Consider the following 18,271-nt stretch of genomic DNA (forward strand, 5'->3'; position numbering starts at 1 on the left):
CACAGTTTTCTTTTGGATTTCTCCCTAGCTTCCTCTTCTTTTATATGACTATTTCACATCCTGTGGATATCTTTTCCTCTCTCTCTCTCTCTCTATATATATATATAGTGTGTGTGTGTGTGTGTGTGTGTTTTTAGTTGGGTGAACAGAGTTTCTGATTGAGTTGAGTAAATTTGAGACTTGTGTTACAGCGAAAGCAAGTGAGATAGATGGGAAAACTTATTCTATATGGCACACGCATTTCCTGTTTTGTTGTAATGAAGGTCTATGACTGTTGGGGAAATGGTTCCTGTATTTTGTGGTGAAGGAGGAGACTAGTTTGAAGTTCAGAAGAGACTTCTAGAGTGACATTATTAGCTTGATAGGAGTGTCTACAAGATTATCGAACTGATGCCATGTTTTTGCTTATAAACAAGTTTAAGTTGCACTTGGTAGGTGTCCGGAAGACTTTCCGAATTGAAGACTACCATTGATGCTGGATTGCTACACAGGAGCACTATATTGCAGACAATTGGATATCACTGCGAGCTGTGGAGCCTTCTGGTTTGTTTAGCTCTTTCAATCTCGTATGCCTAGGGGCTTGCTGATAAAACACGTATTTTATGTGCCCATTTGTCTCGGTTTTCATTACGCTGCTGAGCTTCATTAATTGAACCTTACTTCAAATGTTTCTTAAATTTTGATCAACAGGTGAAGAAGGTAAAATCCATTTATCACACTTTGAATATGTTTAGCATCGATGTGACAAGGAAATGTTTGTTCGCAGAAGGTTGGTGCCCTGTTTTTGCAACAAATCAGGTTTGTTTTCAACGAATAATTTTACATGTAATAGTGCATCTAAAACCTAAAAATATTTTTTTCTGCGGTTCGCAATGTGAAAATATGTTGTCGGTTGATTTATCTGATTAGTTTTGAATTTTATGCTTGGCAGATTCAAAGTGCATTGCAGCGAGCAAGCATGGACAGTAACTCACAAGTTGGCGCCATATTCCAGGTTTTACAAGCAAAGGAATCACCACCTACCTACTTCCGGACAAACAAATTCACTTCTGCTTTTCAAGAAATTGTAGATGCTTATGGGTAAGTCACTTTAGGATCAACATATTCATCTCAGAATTCTTTTTTTTTTTTTTTGGGGGGGGGGGATTTCATTTTGATATAATTCACGTTCTAGGCTGTACTATTAATATGAATCAAATCCAATGTAATATCTGTCCGACAATGACAACTCTGTGTTCATATTAACCATGAAAGATATGTAGATTATAATGTCAAAATTTTAATCTAGAGTAATCATCGTAACATTAAGTGACAGTTAGTAGAGAACTGAAATATACTGTTCGTTTATATGTTTTTTCTATAATGCTTTTAAAGTTTTTTAGTTGAAATAGCTTTTACATTTTGTATATTCTTAACTAATTTACTCAACTTGATGATTTGTAACTTCATCCTACCCCATTTACATTATTCATCTTTTCTTTTGGACCTCGTATGCTTGGATCACCTAAGGAGAGAATGCCATCACATGCCTGAATGCTCAAAACATAGTCTCGTTAAGTGATGCTTGAGCGTACTTACAGCAAGCTAGCTCAGTCCTTTGAGAAACAAACAGTAGTAAACATTATGGACGGTGGAATTAGGGGAAAAAATGTTAAAACTGCTAAACTTGTCAGCCTTATCTGAAGTCAGTTCACTTTAATTTCCGACAAAAGAAGACATGTTCTCTCACTGAATTTATATAATAGAAGGAATTCCTCCATAAAGTTCAATTTGATCTTATATGATGTTTGGTGATATATGTAGATTGTATAATTTGTATTTATTATGGGACAGAAGCGTAATGATGGAGCCTGAAGTTGTCTGCAACCTTACAGGGAAAAACGGCCTTTCTGTATCCCTACATCATATGATTATCATTTTAATTAGTGAATTTTTATGTTCTGTTGCCAATTCATTTTTTTAGTAGCGTGATGCATTCATTGTCAGCCTAGAACTCAAATCTATTGGTAATATTGACAGAATTGCCAAATACCGTGAGGCAAATCCTGGTGTATTCACAATCATCACATTTCCATTCCTTTTCGCTGTTATGTTTGGTGATTGGGGACATGGTACATGCTTATTGCTGGCTACTTTATATTTCATTACCAGAGGGAACAAATTTTCTAGTCAGGTACTTGACTCATTCATGAATTTTTATGTCCATGCCAAAATGCTTCCCCCCTTTTTGATGGGTGCATTGGCTTTACTTCTTGTTGTTAGTAACAGAAACTTGGGGATATCGTAGAAATGATTTTTGGTGGCCGCTACGTTATAATGATGATGGCACTGTTCTCAATCTACACAGGATTGATATACAATGAATTCTTCTCTGTTCCATTTGAACTATTTGGGCCATCTGCCTATGGATGCCGTGATCCTTCATGCAGGTGATTATTATCAGTATCATTCATATGACAAATAACCCCCCACCCCTCGAGTGACATTCCGTGAAAGTATTGTTTATTATTAATTTTGCAGGGATGCTGGCACAACTGGTCTGGTTAGAGTCCGAAGAATTTATCCATTTGGTTTGGATCCTAAATGGCGCGGTACAAGGAGTGAATTGCCATTTCTTAACTCCCTAAAGATGAAGATGTCAATCCTACTGGGTGTAGCCCAGATGAATGTTGGAATTATATTGAGTTACCGTAATGCAAAATACTTTGGAAATGACATAAATATCTGGTAATAGAAGGAGATTGCATCAAGTGTTAATGTCGTCAGTTTATGTGCGCAAAGTAACAACTTAATTTACTTAACGTTACTTCAGGCACCAGTTTATTCCCCAGATGATATTTTTGAATAGTTTGTTCGGCTACCTTTCACTCCTCATAATCGTTAAATGGTGTACTGGATCTCAAGCGGACCTGTATCATGTGATGATATACATGTTCTTAAGTCCAACTGATGATTTGGGTGAAAACCGGCTCTTTGTAGGCCAGAAGCTCCTTCAAGTAAGAAAGTTTAAATACTGATTTCAATATTGTTCTTTTTTCCTTCCTTTTCAGCTGTGATGAACCGATGTCACGTCTAAAATATCCTAGTTTTTATTCTAGCTTGTGTTGTTATTTTTGGCACTCATTGCTGTACCTTGGATGCTATTCCCACAACCCTTTCTCCTGAAGAAGCAACATCGAGAAGTAAGAGCTAGCCTATGTTTATACTTCTCTTTTCTTTTTGTTTTTTGTTTTTCTTTTTTGGTTGTTGGGAGGGGGGGTTCTATTCCACTGCTTTCGACACTCAACATATCGCTAATGACATGTTCTGTCAGAGACATCAAGGTCAATCCTACTCTCTGCTTCATGCCATCGACGATCCTCTTGAAGCAGAACCACATAGTGACACCGAACATCATGAGGATTTTGATTTCAGCGAGGTGTTTTGTGCACCAACTTATACACACAATAGAATTTGTTCTTGGCGCAGTATCCAACACAGCATCATATTTACGTTTATGGGCTCTCAGGTATGTAGTTAAAACTATGTTGTTTGTATATGTATACTTCAACGGATGCATAGTGACTACATTCAACAATGCACATTAGACCGGGTTTCGATAAACTTGAAGTTCATGTGTGACAACACCTACATGGACCTTGCAACCCGGTCAGACCCTTCAGACAAATCTGGCCATATTAAAATGCCCAAAAGCTGAGCATAATTTAGGTTCAAAGAAACCTTGAAATGAACGACATAGAGCAGCATATCTACAAGCACCTCCGTCTGACCCCAACCCACAGCACTTTTATCATTGTGATTAGGTCTCCATATCCAGACTATGGCAAATGGAAATCTGTTTATGCCATTGCATGTATCTGGATTCTGTTCTGAGGTGCTGCAATGCCTTAAGTAGAAGAATGACAGTGTCCGAGGTTCATGTTAGTTATATACACACATCCAACTCTCTCTCTTTACTTCTTTCTTTTAACACTACTTGCAATAAATCATTTACAGCAGAATATTTAAATTCATGATAGCATTAAAAAAGGATGGTAATACTCAACCGCATCAAAGGTTAAACCACCTCGCTGATGTCTTGTCCATTGTCTCCGCAAGTTTATAGGTCTTGGCTTATTAGCCTAACCTACGACTACGATATGCTTCATCTGCGACTCTTTTCTGTGGGGCTTAGGAGTCAAATATCTTCCTATAGCAAATGCACATCAGCAATACTCCAACGCTCTAATTTTAATTTTTGTTTTTTGTGGTTGTTTTCAGCCTAGCTCATTCAGAGCTGTCTAGTGTATTTTATGACAAAGTTCTACTTCTGGCATGGGGGTAAGCTCTTCGCAGTAGTGTCAGCAAACACATTATTTTGCCATCACAAAATTCCTTCCATGTGTTTCTGTGACTTGTGCAGGTTCAACAACATATTCGTTCTCATTATTGGCATTACTGTTTTCATATGCGCCACTGTTGGTGTGCTGCTGATAATGGAAACTTTAAGTGCGTTCTTGCACGCTTTGAGGCTTCACTGGGTAGAGTTCCAGAACAAGTTCTACGAGGGAAATGGTTACAAGTTCTGCCCATTTTCATTTACTTCACTTAATGAAGAGGATGAATCATAGTTGCCGAATGCCACTTTGACCAAGTATGTCAGTTTGCCAATAGTGGAGCCTGGCAAGTTTCAAGAGGCTACCACCCCTAGCTACCCTGTCTATACTTGTAGCATGTTCGTCAAATGTTTGTATAAATTATGAGCAGACCATATGGTTCCATACAGGAGTTCTGGTACTATTAATATTGCAGAGGATAACAATAGGTGGTGCAACCGATAATTAGAGTTACAAAGTAAACCCAGAAACCATAAAAGAACATGAACGGGGCACAATTTCCAGTTCCTATATAGAGGATAATTATAAGGATATGAAACTACATTTTGACATATTTGCTATTTACACAAACTCCAAACTAGTAGTTGGGGCAGGAACTAGTAGACATACTTAAGAAGAGTGTGCAGAAGTACTCACAGCAGCCACGCTTGAGACCATGGAATCCACTCCACACACGTTACGACCTCTGCAGATTTTGTAATACCCATTCTCTCCCCAGTTGGCTCCCCATGAATTCTTGATGATCCAGTAGGGCTTTTCCTTGAAGCGAATGGGGGCATAACCGGCAGACCCGTAGCCCACCAGAAGAACCCCGTGATCCAAATGCTTTCCGCATATGTATGGGCATGAAACGCCGCCTATGTACGTCTGCATAAAAACTGCATTGATACCAACTGCGCAAAACAAAGTAAAAGTCAGTGTTATTCTAATTAGGCATTAAATCGTTTCGAAGCCAGAAAAAGGTAAAATCTGATACGTAAAGAATAAATAAATAAAAGTTGTTTAGTTTGTTAGAGGTGGTTAGTTAGGTTCTGTTTGAATAAAGGGATGTAATAGTGTATCTAAGAGATCCCAAGTGTAAGTTAGAGACTAAGCATAATTTGAAATTTGAAATATCAGGGTCTGCATGGTTTCTGCTTTTAAAAACAAAAAATCATTTGGTAAGTGTTTTGAATTCAAACGTTTTCAAAACTGTTTTCATTTTTTTAAAAAAGTTAGAAACAATTTAAAATTGCTTTCAATTCCTTTTATATTTTTAAAGCACATTATATATAACTATTGTAAATTATTTTCAGTTATGGTGAACCACTATGAAAGGCCATCATCATTAATCATTAAAATTGTTTTCAAATTAACATAATCAGATGGATTCTCATTTTGCTTTGTTTTGAAAGACAACTTTTATTTTAAAAACAAAAATGAGAAAAAAACGAAACAAGCCCTTATTCCCTTTATTTTCTATCCTCTGTTTCTCTTTTTCTCTCTTCTCCCTCGTCTCTCACTTCTTTTTTCCCTATTTCTCTCTTCTGTTTTCCCTTCTTTCTTCCTCTTCCCAACTTTTTTATATATCAGAATCAAATTATGCATCATTCACATTAGCAACCCTTAATGAAGGATCGTAGTTTTTTTCACTTCTAAATAATTTCCTACGAGGAAGTAAAGGCCGTTGTGTTATATCACAAAAAGTAGCTACCTGCAAGAGGGCCATGCTTCACCAAATTTGCAGCAATTTGATCTTCGTCCATGGAAATCACAGAGAAATTAGCCACGGAAGCAGCAATTTTGCTTTTATCAAATTTGCAGGTACCACGGTCTGTTCCCGTGTAAGGATAGTCTTCTTCTCGCACCAGCCCACCGGCCTTGAGAGTATATTCGAATGCAGAGGTCATCAACCCACCGTTGCAGCCTGCATCACATGCTCCAGCTTCTTCTGGATCACACTGAAAACATTGACATGTTACATCATGATGTTTGTGTAAATCAATTTTCACGAAATTAATTCCCATGCCAATAACTTCTTTTAAAATGACGTGGCCCCATACCATCTTATGAAAACAAGATGGAGTCATGTGTCCTCCGTTTTCTTTTCCTAATTAAACCCCTGCCTTCTAAATCAACACATCAATTTCAGGCCAAAAAAAAGAACAAAAACCCATCAACTGCCTACTGCGTATGCTTCGCATGAAGAGACCAAAATTTTTACATGAGATTAAAATTTTCAATACAATTGGATCAATTAATCAATTAAATTGACAAAAAAGATGGAACGCTTCTCTTCGCATAAAAGTCAAACTCGCCAAAATAGCAACCCGAGGTGAAACTGAGCTCCAATAATTTATCAGAAACACCGATATAGAAAATATCCTAAGAAATTCATCCAAAAAAAAAATTCAGAAAACTTTCCGTTTATTACTATATCTACAGTCTTCAGAAAAACAAAGCGACTGATTCACACTAAAATGTAATAAATGAAGTTACTATTGCAACCAGATTATCTAAGTCAGGAAATGAAACAACGAATCATCCTACCCTTTTCTTCTTTTTCCACAAAATATTCCCTTGAGAAACCTAGCTTATGCAGAGGAGAGCATGGCCGCTCTAAACGTCAAAGAGAGGTGAAACAAACCTCATGGTCGCAATCCACTAGCTGTTGCTCGCTAAGGCTCTCAAGCTCGCCCGTCGCTAGAAAATGAGCTCCTTCCAACGCCCCTGTGGTGCTAAACGACCAACACGATCCACACGCTCCCTGATCAATTCAGCCCAAAAATTAACCATTTAAAAGGTAAAATATGAAAAAAGAAAGAAAAACAAAACCAGCCTAAAGCCCAGGAGAAAATCAAAGCGTCGATGTATACACATGCCTGGTCCTTGACGCCGGTGACTGCTCCACGATCTCGCCAGTCGAAGTCCGTAGGAAGATCGTTTGTAGGGAGGATTGGAGCCTTTTGAGCATCGGCGGGAAGACGAAGTGGCTTAAGGCCGAGGAACTGCCGGCGAAATTCCGAGGGAGTAAGATCGGAAAATTTTGTGATGCCGTGGACGGCGGAGGGATCAAGTTTCTGGTGTAACCTAGCCCGGCGCAAGTTAGCCTTGAAGACACCGAAACGATAGTCGTGCTCCTCTCTAGTAGCGTAGATTTTGCCGAACTTGATTTTGAAGGAGGAGAAATGGTGTTCGGCGTTAAGCAAGTGATCGTCGTTGTCCGTCACCACTTGCCGTATCAGGAGATCATCTTCATCGTCGATGCCCTCCGCCGTTGCGACCGCGGCTGATAGGAGGGAAAAGAGCAAGAGAGCCAATAGCGAGTGGCGGCCCATTGGAAATACGCAAGGGGAGGAGGCACTGTGAGAGAGATAAGCCAGTGAGATTTTTTTGTCAGCTTTAATAAGAAATTCCCAGAAGGCGGCAAACCAACATTGTCCAATAAAATACCGACACGTGGTTCTTTATTACTGGTTTCGTGCATCAAATACGGAACTCGGGGTTAGGAGGAACAGGTGGACTAGCTATCGCCCAATGGCAACGTAACAAGGTTTATCCTCTTTCCCAATGATTTATTTTTCAGAAGAAAGAAGTGTATAATTTATATTTATAATTATAATTATAATTGTATAATAATTATTGTCGAATGCATACTGTAGATTTAGTGCTTTACAGTGCTCATCTAGTTTTGCTTCTTTATAATGAGGGCATCGCAGTATAAAAAGGAATATATGAGTTTTATTTTTAAAAAAAAAAGTATATGCAGGATCTACAATAAAAAAAATTAAATATGAAACTTATAATAAAAAAAAAAAGTATGTACGCGTATAACTTACAATAAAATAATAAATTGTGAAAAAAATGTGGTTTTGCAACTTAATGGGAGATTTTTTTTATTTTCAGAATTTTAATGTATATAAAATAATAGGTTTTAAATAAAATAATTTATTTCTTATGTTTGTGACATGTAAAAAATAATAAATTGTAGAATAAAATAAATTTTTATTTACATTTTCAGGAAAGAATGTGAATAAATAAATTAAATAAATATAAATAAATTTTTCATTTTAGTGTTTAATTTTACTTTTATCTTGATATTACCATTTTGCCAGAAAAACTCAGTATTACAAATATGAAGATAACTACACCATTTACAAATTTTATAAGGTTGTGTTTGGTTTGAGGGGAAGGTGGGAGAAAGGAGGAAAGTAATTTTTAATAATTTTTTATTTAATTTAGGAGGAAAAGTGAAGGGAAATATTAACTAATTTATTATTATATTCTTGTATTTAAGCTTTGTGTTTTTTAATTATTCCTTATGTAAATTAATTTTATAACTTAACCCAAATTACACAGCTTTTTTTCAATTTAGAACTAAATTATTTTATTTATTAATTTTCAAATTAATTTTAATATTCTAATATTTTTTAAAACATGCAGGAAAAGTGGTTCACAAAACAGTAAAGCCCTTCCCATCGTTCTCTTGCCCTCTGCTGCTCGCCCTCGTTCTCACTCTTTGCTCCTTGTTCTCGCTCTCTCCCTTTGCTCACTCCCTCAGATTGCTGCATCTTCTTAAGTCACGACAACAACGGCCATCAAATTTATCATGCTCTCTCCCTTCCCACCGAGGCACTATATTTAGATGTCATGTTCTGCTTCAACTGGTTTACAAAAAATATGAATGATTGTTATTGGTTGGGTTATGGTTGTCACGATAGACTGCAACTTGATTGGAGACGGTGGACTGTAACTCAAATGCCAGAGGAAAGGAGTGCTAATGAGGAGATGATTTATCAAGGGTAAGATGGTCAGAAATTTTAGCTCCCCTCCAAAAAATCCCAAAGTGGAGGGGAGCAATATGAGGGGAGGGGTCACGATAGACTGCAACTTGATTGGAGACGGTGGACTGTAACTCAAATGCCAGAGGAAAGGAGTGCCAATGAGATGATTTATCAAGGGGAAGATGGTCAGAAATTTTAGCTCCCCTCCAAAAAAATCCCAAAGTGGAGGGGAGCAATATGAGGGGAGGGTCCCCTCCCCTCTGAATACCCCAACCAAACACAGCTTAAATGATAACTTATACTTTATTTATTAAAAAAATATAAAATATTTTTAATCTGTTGAATTATAATTATTATTTTTTTTAAAGTACTTCTATTAATGATTAACTTTATATTTATTATAAGACGTTTATTAGAGATAAATATAAAAAGATATAATTAGTTTAAAAGTAAGTAATTACTTTATAAAGGTAAGATTTTATTAAAAATACCTTACATTTTTTAATGGAGGGAGTAATTTTTCTATATTAGTTTTAATTAATTTTACTTATTTCCTTATTTTACATTTTATCCATGTTAAAAAAATTTAGTCTCATTTGTCCTCTTTTTTTATAAATTCAACTTACGAAAAAATTTCTTTTAATTTTATCCTATATTATCAAAACTAAGAATTAATATTCCCATGCAATGCACCCGTAAAAAAAATCTAGTTAGAAAAAGGTACCGTTATCATCAGAATTAATATTGGCATACTTATACCATAAAATTAACTCCCATAATTTCTAAATTTATAAACATTATGTTTTCCCGTTTTTATTTCCAAGATTTAAGTCGGAAAAAAATTTTCCTTTTTTTTGGGTTAATTTAAGGGCGACAATGTGAGTGGTTTGGCTTTTTCATATAAATTTAATTTTTAATAAATGTGAAATATTTATAATCAAATTTTATTTCGTATAATTTATTTAAGTCAATATGTCTCTTCTGGTAAAACAAAAGGAAAGAGAGAAAATATTTTTTTAGTCAAAAATTTAAAAAAAAAAAAAAAAAAAACCTCCGCGTAGCCTGGTTTCTCTAGTGAACCATTTTATCCACGTTAAAACGTAGTTGACGATAATTAAAAAAAAAAAAACTCTCACCCAGAGAACAAATCAAGCTGAGCAAGAGATATCCTGATGCCATTGCCGTAATCCATCGTTCGAGACCATTCTTCTAGCATGATATTACTTTTTCCTGAATTATTTACATATTTATTTTGGGTCCAAGGAGAAAATGAAAAGGGAGGCTCTATTATATTAAAAGCTTCATTTTCGGATGAACGAGAGACTTTCCTTCAATTCTTAACTTCAATATCTACGTGTCCGGGGAGTTGTTGAGGACTTGTGTCAATTTTTTAAGTGTTGGCAGAGAGCAGGAAAAAAGCCACAATACTCCCTCCTTTTCCGTTCACGGCAAATGATAACTGATGCCATGAAGTGGGCACATCGATCTGCCCAATCTCTTGCTGCGCTCAGTAATTTGGAAAAGTCGAATGTATTTAAATTGAGTTTAATTTAAATTAAATTTAATTATATTGAATTTAAAATATATTATTTTTTTAAAAAATTTTATATAATCAAATCCGACCTTAACATTTTTTAATTGGGTTTGAATTATTCTGTCAAGTTTGATTAAAATTATTAATTTTATATATATATAAAATTAAAAATTATACCGATCAAGTTTATTTAGGTTGAGTTTAATTTAAATTGAGTTTATTAAAATTAAATTTAAAATATTCTATCTTATTAAAAAAATTTATATAATTAAATTTGATCGTAATTTTTTTCAAACACGTTTCGACTGACTAGTCAAATTCAATCCGAATGAGCGGCGCTCTCTCTTGCTGCGCGGCTCTTTCATCCCAATTTATATGAATTGAATAAAATCGTCAATGGTACACGTCGTTGAGAAGTTGAGGTCACGTGGCCATCTCTCTCTCACTCCTTATTTTTTTGATAAAATAATTTTATTCATTTTATCAGAGCTACTTGCCCTGTGGGGGACTCATGATGGGAACAAGAACTTCAAGATGAGGAACTGTGAAGGAGCTCTCTGGCCTCTCCCTGTCCTATCGTCAGTCACGATAATTGGCTAAAATGGAGAATTTCGCGAAGGGGAAAACCGGAGAAAAATGTCATTTGAGAAATTCTATTTTGCAAAACTGAAATAGAGAGCTACGCGCCTGTGCCATTGGATGGAGTAGATCTTGAAACTGTTACAAAATTAATTTTTTAAAAAATATATTTAAATATAAATTTTATTACAACACTTAACTTTTATTGAATTGATTTTTGTCAAATAAATTTTTAGTAAATAATTTTTTAATAAATTAAAAGCCAAACACATACTAAATAATCTCAATTATTAAATTGAATCAGCTGCAACGAGTGCAAGTTGCTCGTTCTCACTATATGGAGAAACTCTGAGTTAATTTGGAAGGGTTTTTTTTTTTTTTTGTTATATACGTTGGAATTATGCTGAATTGTTGCTTTGACGGATATTCACTGGATTGCACAGAGATAGATAGAGTGCAAGACTCAACAACTTGCTAACTAAATCTCGCGTTGAAGTCCGCACTCCACCATCCGGATTATTCATATAGAATAGCTTAATCGTTCATTTCCAATTTTTTCACTTATCAGTTATGATGCTAGATTTTCTGTTGCGTGATGGGAGATGTAAATATCATAGGAGCGTGAGTGATAGAGGCTTTCCTTCATTTCGTATATATAAAAAGAATGATAATAGAGGCTATTCAGCCTTGCATTCTTGCCTGACCACTAGAGTGTTAAAAGGCCAGTGGGCTTCAAATAGATGGCCTAGTCACAGGAACTGGGCTTCAAATTTCAGGCTGCGTTTTATGTGACCCGAATTGTCGAAATCTATAAGCAGCCTTCCAATCTCTTGGCAATCGAAATTATCAAAATACCCTTCCCGTGTGTTCTTCATCTTTCCTGTGGACCTCTCATCCCATGTTTGGGCATTGTGCCTGGTCTTGGGAGATCTTGAAAATGAAAATATGAAACGATGAGTGTGTCCTACGTATAAAATATTTTTAAAAGTAATTTTTTATTTTAAAATATAAGATATTTTAATAAAAAAATTGTTAATTATATTTATGTTAATATTATCCTCCACTTTTTATTATTTTTTGTATCTTTATTTAATATATCACAAATAAGATTATATTAAATAAAAATTATTTTTAAAATTTATATTTGTTTTAGAAAAATACCATTGTAAAGTATATTTAATAAATTTTATTAAATATTATTTATATTCCAATGGTCGGACCGCGGTTTGAACCGTAGTCCAATCGGTCATAAATAAATTAATATATTTTAAATATTATATATTTAAAAAAGAAAGAAATAATCATATATAGTAACAAAAATGAATGTTTAAATTTCAAACAAAATAATATACAATAAAAAATATAACATCCATCAATATTACATTATTTTCATCCAAAACATATTCAAGTGTTTCATAATTCATAATTTATAACTTTAAAATATATACACATATACATAATTTATACATATTTCATACATTTTTTTTATTTCATAATACTTATTAGGTATAAATATGTATAAATTATAATTTTAAAATATAAATAAAAATTTAAAAATAATATAACCGGTTCAAGCGGTTCTTGTTTGGTTTTGGCCAGTTTTACCGGTTCGTGGCCGGTTATGTTGGTTCTTGACCGGTTCTTGAAATTTTTGGTTTTTTGTAATGACTTGGACCGGACTTGGGATCGATTTTCGGTTGGACCGGCCAGTTCGATCCGGTTCTGATAACACTGCAAGGACCTAGGTAACAACTTATCTTCTGGTGGGTCTAAAAATATTTCAAAACCTCAATTCAGTTCTTAAGGACTAAATTGAAAATAAATTGAATGTAGAAAAGATCAAAATACCCTCAGTTCAAATATATAAAAAACTACCAGCCACCATCGATGACCAGAGCCTCATTGGCAATGACAACCACTGGACCTCCATGGTTGGAGCCCGGTCGCCAACTGAACTATAACATCCTCAATTTTAAACTAAATTAAATAAGCCCCATCAGATTAATTAAGTGTGTATCAGTGAGTTGTGTGGCCCCTCTATGTGGCTAAAAAGGCCTAACGGGCGTGTTCAGTTTCAATTTCAACACTAAACATAAGTCCGAAAGAGAATTGGGTCACCCAGAAATGAAAGAGGATAGAATTGTGAAGAGAGAGATTTTGTGCCATGCGCCATGGCTTGTGAATGAGCCACCGTGGCATATGTATGGCAACACGCCTAAGAGAGGTTCTCTATGCCATACGTCTCGATGCATTGTGCGTCCGCTGGGGTGCATGGTCATTTTTTTCCTGTAATAAATCATGAAACTGAAGCAACATATAAGAGAAAACAAAGGAACATGAGAGAGAGGCAAAAGAGTAGTGTTGGGGCTTAGAGAAATTGAGTATTGAGAGTATTTTAAATCTCATAAACATTAAAGGTAAGTTTTCTATACTTAAATTTTTCTCTCTTCTTCCATTTCATCGATGGTAGAAGTTAGGGTTTGATTGATAATGGTGTTTTTTAGTCCATAAAGATTATAGGTTCGAATCCATTAACTTAAATAGAGTTAGTGAGAGTAGATTGAGTTAAGAAAACTTGATATTTATGATTATATGATGATTAGTAGTTAAGGAGCATTTAGTGTTTAAAAATCATCATAAATGTGTCAGTTGGGGATAATGTGACTCTATTAATAACTATTAAAGAGTTCTATGATATCAGTGAGAGTTAAAGGAAGCTAAGAAACCCTATGAATATTTTTACATGAGTTAATAATGAACCTTGAGTATTTAGAAATGTGAGTTATTAGTGAAAACTAGCTTAAATGTGGATATTGATGAATTGCATTATAAATGCACGTAGATTAACTATCATTGATACCATTCTAGCTTCTCGAAAGCTCTGGGAGTGAATATTTAAAGGGTGAAACCTTTGACTTTTTAAAGGTTTGAGGTAATCGAGGGAATTCTAACTTACACTTTTATGTGTCTATCAATCATTGATTGACATTTGATGATTGAATTGTGTGAAATTTGTTAAAATGCAAATGTGGCTTGTTTTATTTGAAAAGCCCACTATTGAAGTGATAATTTAATAGAGTCCAATGATTTTCAATGAGTAAGGTACAATGATTACAAAAACTTAAAGTATAATGATTTGTGTAATTGGGAGTTCAATGATTTGAGTTGCTGGAAGTTCAATGATTTTGAAAATTTATGGAGTTCAATTATTGAAAATTTGTGAGGTATGATGATTTTGAAATTCAAAGTTCAATGAAAATGTGTTTAAGAAGTTCAATAATTTGTAAAATGGTGGAGTTCATTGAAATTGGTTATGTGGAATGCTATGAATTAAATTAAATGTGAATTTTACATGAATATACACATAGTGAGCAAGGGCACATGGTTGTGTGTATTGTGACCCTAATGAGAATATTCATAAATTAAGTCTTAATCACTTCTGAGTATTCATAATTGTATAGTGTGATAAACTTTTAGGGATATGAAAGTTGTTAAAAAGCTTTATTTTCCAAGTATGTGCTATTATGCTTGGAAGTGTGAATATATATTCTCAAATGTTTTACATGGTTTGAAAAATTGTTTATATATGCCACTTTCATTTAAACTAATTGACATGTATTAGTATGGGTTAGTTGGACCTTGATTACTTAGTGGTTGTACTCACCCTGCTATTTTTAATATTACAAGGAATAGCTCAAGGGGACCGGATAGAAGAAAGCAATCAAAGGCATAGGACTGTGATCCTATTTTAGTAGGCCTCTTTATTTTTAAGCTTTCATGTGTATTTGACAATTTAAATTGCTAGCTAGGTTTTATCCATTTTTGGTTCTTACTTGCATTACGTGTTTGTGAGTTGTAAGTGTATTTTGGACCTTAAGGAGTAAGTTGATGTTATGTGATATATGTGATAGGGCCAAAATACCAATATAAGTAAGAGTTGAGCATATTATGTATGGATCATTGATTACTTGATAAAAATGTGCTTAAACTCCCTGTTATATGTTTTTGAGATTAAGGGATTGAGTAATGAAAAGGTGATCTATAAGTGTTTATTATGATATGGTATATTGCACAAGTTAATTTTAATGTTCTGCACGTGATTAAATTGATGTCAATGGCTGTTAGCTTTTAGTAAATAGATTTGACATTTGGTTTTCCTTAAATTGTTGAAAAAGTATAAGTTTTAAAAAGAGTGCCTAAATTTTGATTAAATAATAATTTGATTATAAAACTAAAGCCATTTGATAGAACTTAAAAAAACTTTCTGTAAACACCTAGTTTGCATTAGTCAAATGTTGGATAGAGAATTGAAACGTGCCAAAAGTTGCCTTAAAAACTGTCAAATTGACAGCAGAATTTACTCTCAAAGTTCGTGCAATTGCACCACAGCGCACGGTGCCACAAGCCATGGCGCATTTTACAGAGGCAAACACACCGTGGCATGTGTTCAATGAGCTACGGCGCACACCCCAAAACTTTTTAGAATTTTCTTGTTTTCAAATTATTATGTAAATGCACTCATGTTTTAAATGATCTCATACTTCCGCATATTTGTGATCTCTGATTTGTTTATTGAAAAAAATTTAAAAATGATTTTAATTTTGTAAACTTGGGATCCCAACTTTTCTAACCATTTAAAACTTGACATTGTGTTAACTAACTTGATCCCATTTATTTGTTATTTGAGAATTGGAGTTCATTATAGGTTAGAAGGAAGGGGATATTACACAGATCACCATTGTTGGAGCTCCAGCTACCAGTTGGACCACTGTTAGTGGTGGTTGGAGAATTATGAAAAATGAATTTCTTTAAAGGTGGCTAAGGTAGGTGTAAAACTCAAGACCTTTTAATTCACCAAAATATTTTAGACCACTAAGCTACTCAACCCAATCAATTATATAATGCATAAAATTATATACATAATAAAGTTTGTTTCTAAACCACTTGATTATTACGTTACTTGTTAATTGTGTAACTTTACTTGTTAATATCTTAGCAGAATTTATTAATTACTTAACTTTTCTTGTTAACCCCACGACTCTTATAACAGAGTTAAATTACTTGTTAATCGTGTGACTATACTTATCAATACCTTAATAGGACTTATCAATTACTTAACTCTCTTTGTTAAATCCATGACTCCCACAATAAAGCTACATTATTTATTAATTGCGTAATTATAGTTGTTAATACCTTAACAGGATTTGTTAATTACTTGAATTTATTTGTCAAATTTATGAATTCTTCAACTGAACTGCATTACTTATTAATTACGCAACAATACTTGTTAAATGTATATCTTGACTAATTAATACAATAACAAGATTTGTTTAATTGTTATTTTGAAAAAGCAATTAAATTACTTGTTAATTGCATAACTTTACTTGTTAATTCCTCAATAATACTTGTTAATTATCTGTTGTCACTTGTTAAATGAAAATATAATTATATAAAAAATTGAGCTTGTTAGATAACGAAAGCGATGATGGTTGGGTTTTCCTTATCAATATTCATTAAATTAGATACTCAATTATATAAACATATATATATATGTATATATATAGAGAGAGAGAGAAAGTAGTATCCTAAAAAAAATATAACATTAACAATTAAAATTAAAGAAATGAAAGCTATATTAAGCTTTTAACAAGTGTACTTCTTGTCATAATATTCAAGAGGTTTTAAAATAAGATTTATTATACAAAGAATTTTGAGGGAGTCACGGAATTAATAAGTAAAGTTGCATAATTAACAAGTCAAGTTGTGTAATTAACAAATATTGTTGCATAATTAACAAGTAAAGTTATATGATTAACAAGTAATACAATTTAGTTAAAGAAATCATGGATTTGACAGGTGAATTCAAGTAATTAACAAGCAATATAGCTCTGTTGTGGGAGTCACGGATTTAACAAGAAGAGTTAAGTAATCGACAAGTCCTGTTAAGGTGTTGACAAGTATAGTTATACGGTTAACAAGTAATTTAGTTCTGCTGCAAGAGCCGTGGGGTTAATAAAAAAAATTAAATATAACAAGTCCTGTTAAGAAATTAATAAGTAAAATTATGTGATTAATATGTAAGTTATAATTAAGTGGGTTAGAAATAAAATTTTTTATATATATAATTTTATGTATTATATAATTAAATAAATTGAGTGGTTTGATGGTATAAAATTTTTTGATAAATCAAAAAGTTTTAGATTCAACATTCATCTTGCCCATCTTTAAAAAACAAAAATTAATTTTTTATAATTTTTCAACCACCATCATCAATGATCAGCTAGCAGGGGAGGAGGAGGAGGGTGAGGAGGGGAGGATTGGATGGATTTATAACTGACACATTATACTGTTGCCGAGGCAGACACGGTGACCGACTGGGAATATCTGCTTTGTGAGTTGCAGTGTTAATTTCTGGCACCATTCCCTTTGCACGGATGTGACTGATATATTAATAATTTAAATAAATAATAAAATTCAAGTCACAATTAAAACTTGCATTATTTTAAATTTAAATAATTTAAAATTAGAGTTTCATTTATTACTACATACTAATTTAAATTAAATATATAATTGATTAGTATTATTTGAATGAATCACAAAACTAATTATAATTATGATATCATTCCACGTAAAGGGTTTGATTATTTAAAATAGGTTATATTTAGTACTTACACATGTCCCCACATATATAAAGATGCATACAAACATGTAGATACTAGAGACTTCGTTTGTTTTTTTTTTAAATTATATTTTTATGCATAATATTCACATATAACGTGTTTAAATTAAATTTAAATATAATATAATATTTTCTTTAATATATACGCATAATGGGATGTTGTAATTTCATCCCCTCTGTAATAAATTTTTTTAAGCATGGATAATATACCACCACTACCATATCATGCGGAATATAGAAGTAATTTGTATTAAAGTTGAAAAATTGATTTAAAAAACAAGGTATAATTTAAAATGGATTATTAATACAGTTAAAGCTAATAAAACACAACAAGATAGCT

At 33.4% G+C, this 18,271-nt stretch overlaps 1 protein-coding gene and 1 pseudogene across 2 annotated transcripts; one reads left to right on the top strand and one right to left on the bottom strand.

Annotated features, from left to right (window-relative positions):
- The first annotated feature begins 267 nt into the window (after positions 1-267).
- On the top strand, positions 268-4,954 carry LOC129297287 (V-type proton ATPase subunit a3-like; annotated as a pseudogene).
- LOC129297286 (cysteine proteinase 15A-like) lies at positions 4,716-7,734 on the bottom strand. Of its 2 annotated transcripts, none has more exons than XM_054935641.1 (4): positions 7,234-7,734; positions 7,003-7,118; positions 6,070-6,316; positions 4,716-5,269 (listed from the first exon to the last, which is right to left on the bottom strand). In XM_054935641.1, exons 1-4 carry the CDS (start codon positions 7,691-7,693, stop codon positions 4,986-4,988), a joined length of 1,107 nt encoding a protein of 368 aa, XP_054791616.1. In that variant the 5' UTR covers positions 7,694-7,734; the 3' UTR covers positions 4,716-4,985. The 2 variants fall into 2 exon arrangements, with proteins under 2 accessions (XP_054791616.1, XP_054791615.1); XM_054935640.1 differs by having other exon boundaries at positions 7,003-7,122; positions 7,238-7,733.
- Between the last annotated feature and the right edge of the window lie 10,537 nt (positions 7,735-18,271).

The sequence above is a fragment of the Prosopis cineraria genome, unplaced genomic scaffold, assembly GCF_029017545.1.
Source record: "Prosopis cineraria cultivar Desert tree isolate PC_DT_omini unplaced genomic scaffold, ASM2901754v1 PC489, whole genome shotgun sequence".
NCBI lineage: Eukaryota > Viridiplantae > Streptophyta > Magnoliopsida > Fabales > Fabaceae > Prosopis > Prosopis cineraria.

Excerpts from the sequence above, each read along its gene's own strand:
- LOC129297286 (XM_054935641.1), bottom strand. The coding sequence starts at position 7,693 with ATGGGCCGCCACTCGCTATTGGCTCTCTTGCTCTTTTCCCTCCTATCA. Across the intron at positions 7,119-7,233 it reads CGGCGTCAAGGACCAGGCAT|CGTGTGGATCGTGTTGGTCG; the intron begins GTGTATACATCG and ends TTGATCAGGGAG. Across the intron at positions 5,270-6,069 it reads GAAGCATGGCCCTCTTGCAG|TTGGTATCAATGCAGTTTTT; the intron begins GTAGCTACTTTT and ends TGTTTTGCGCAG.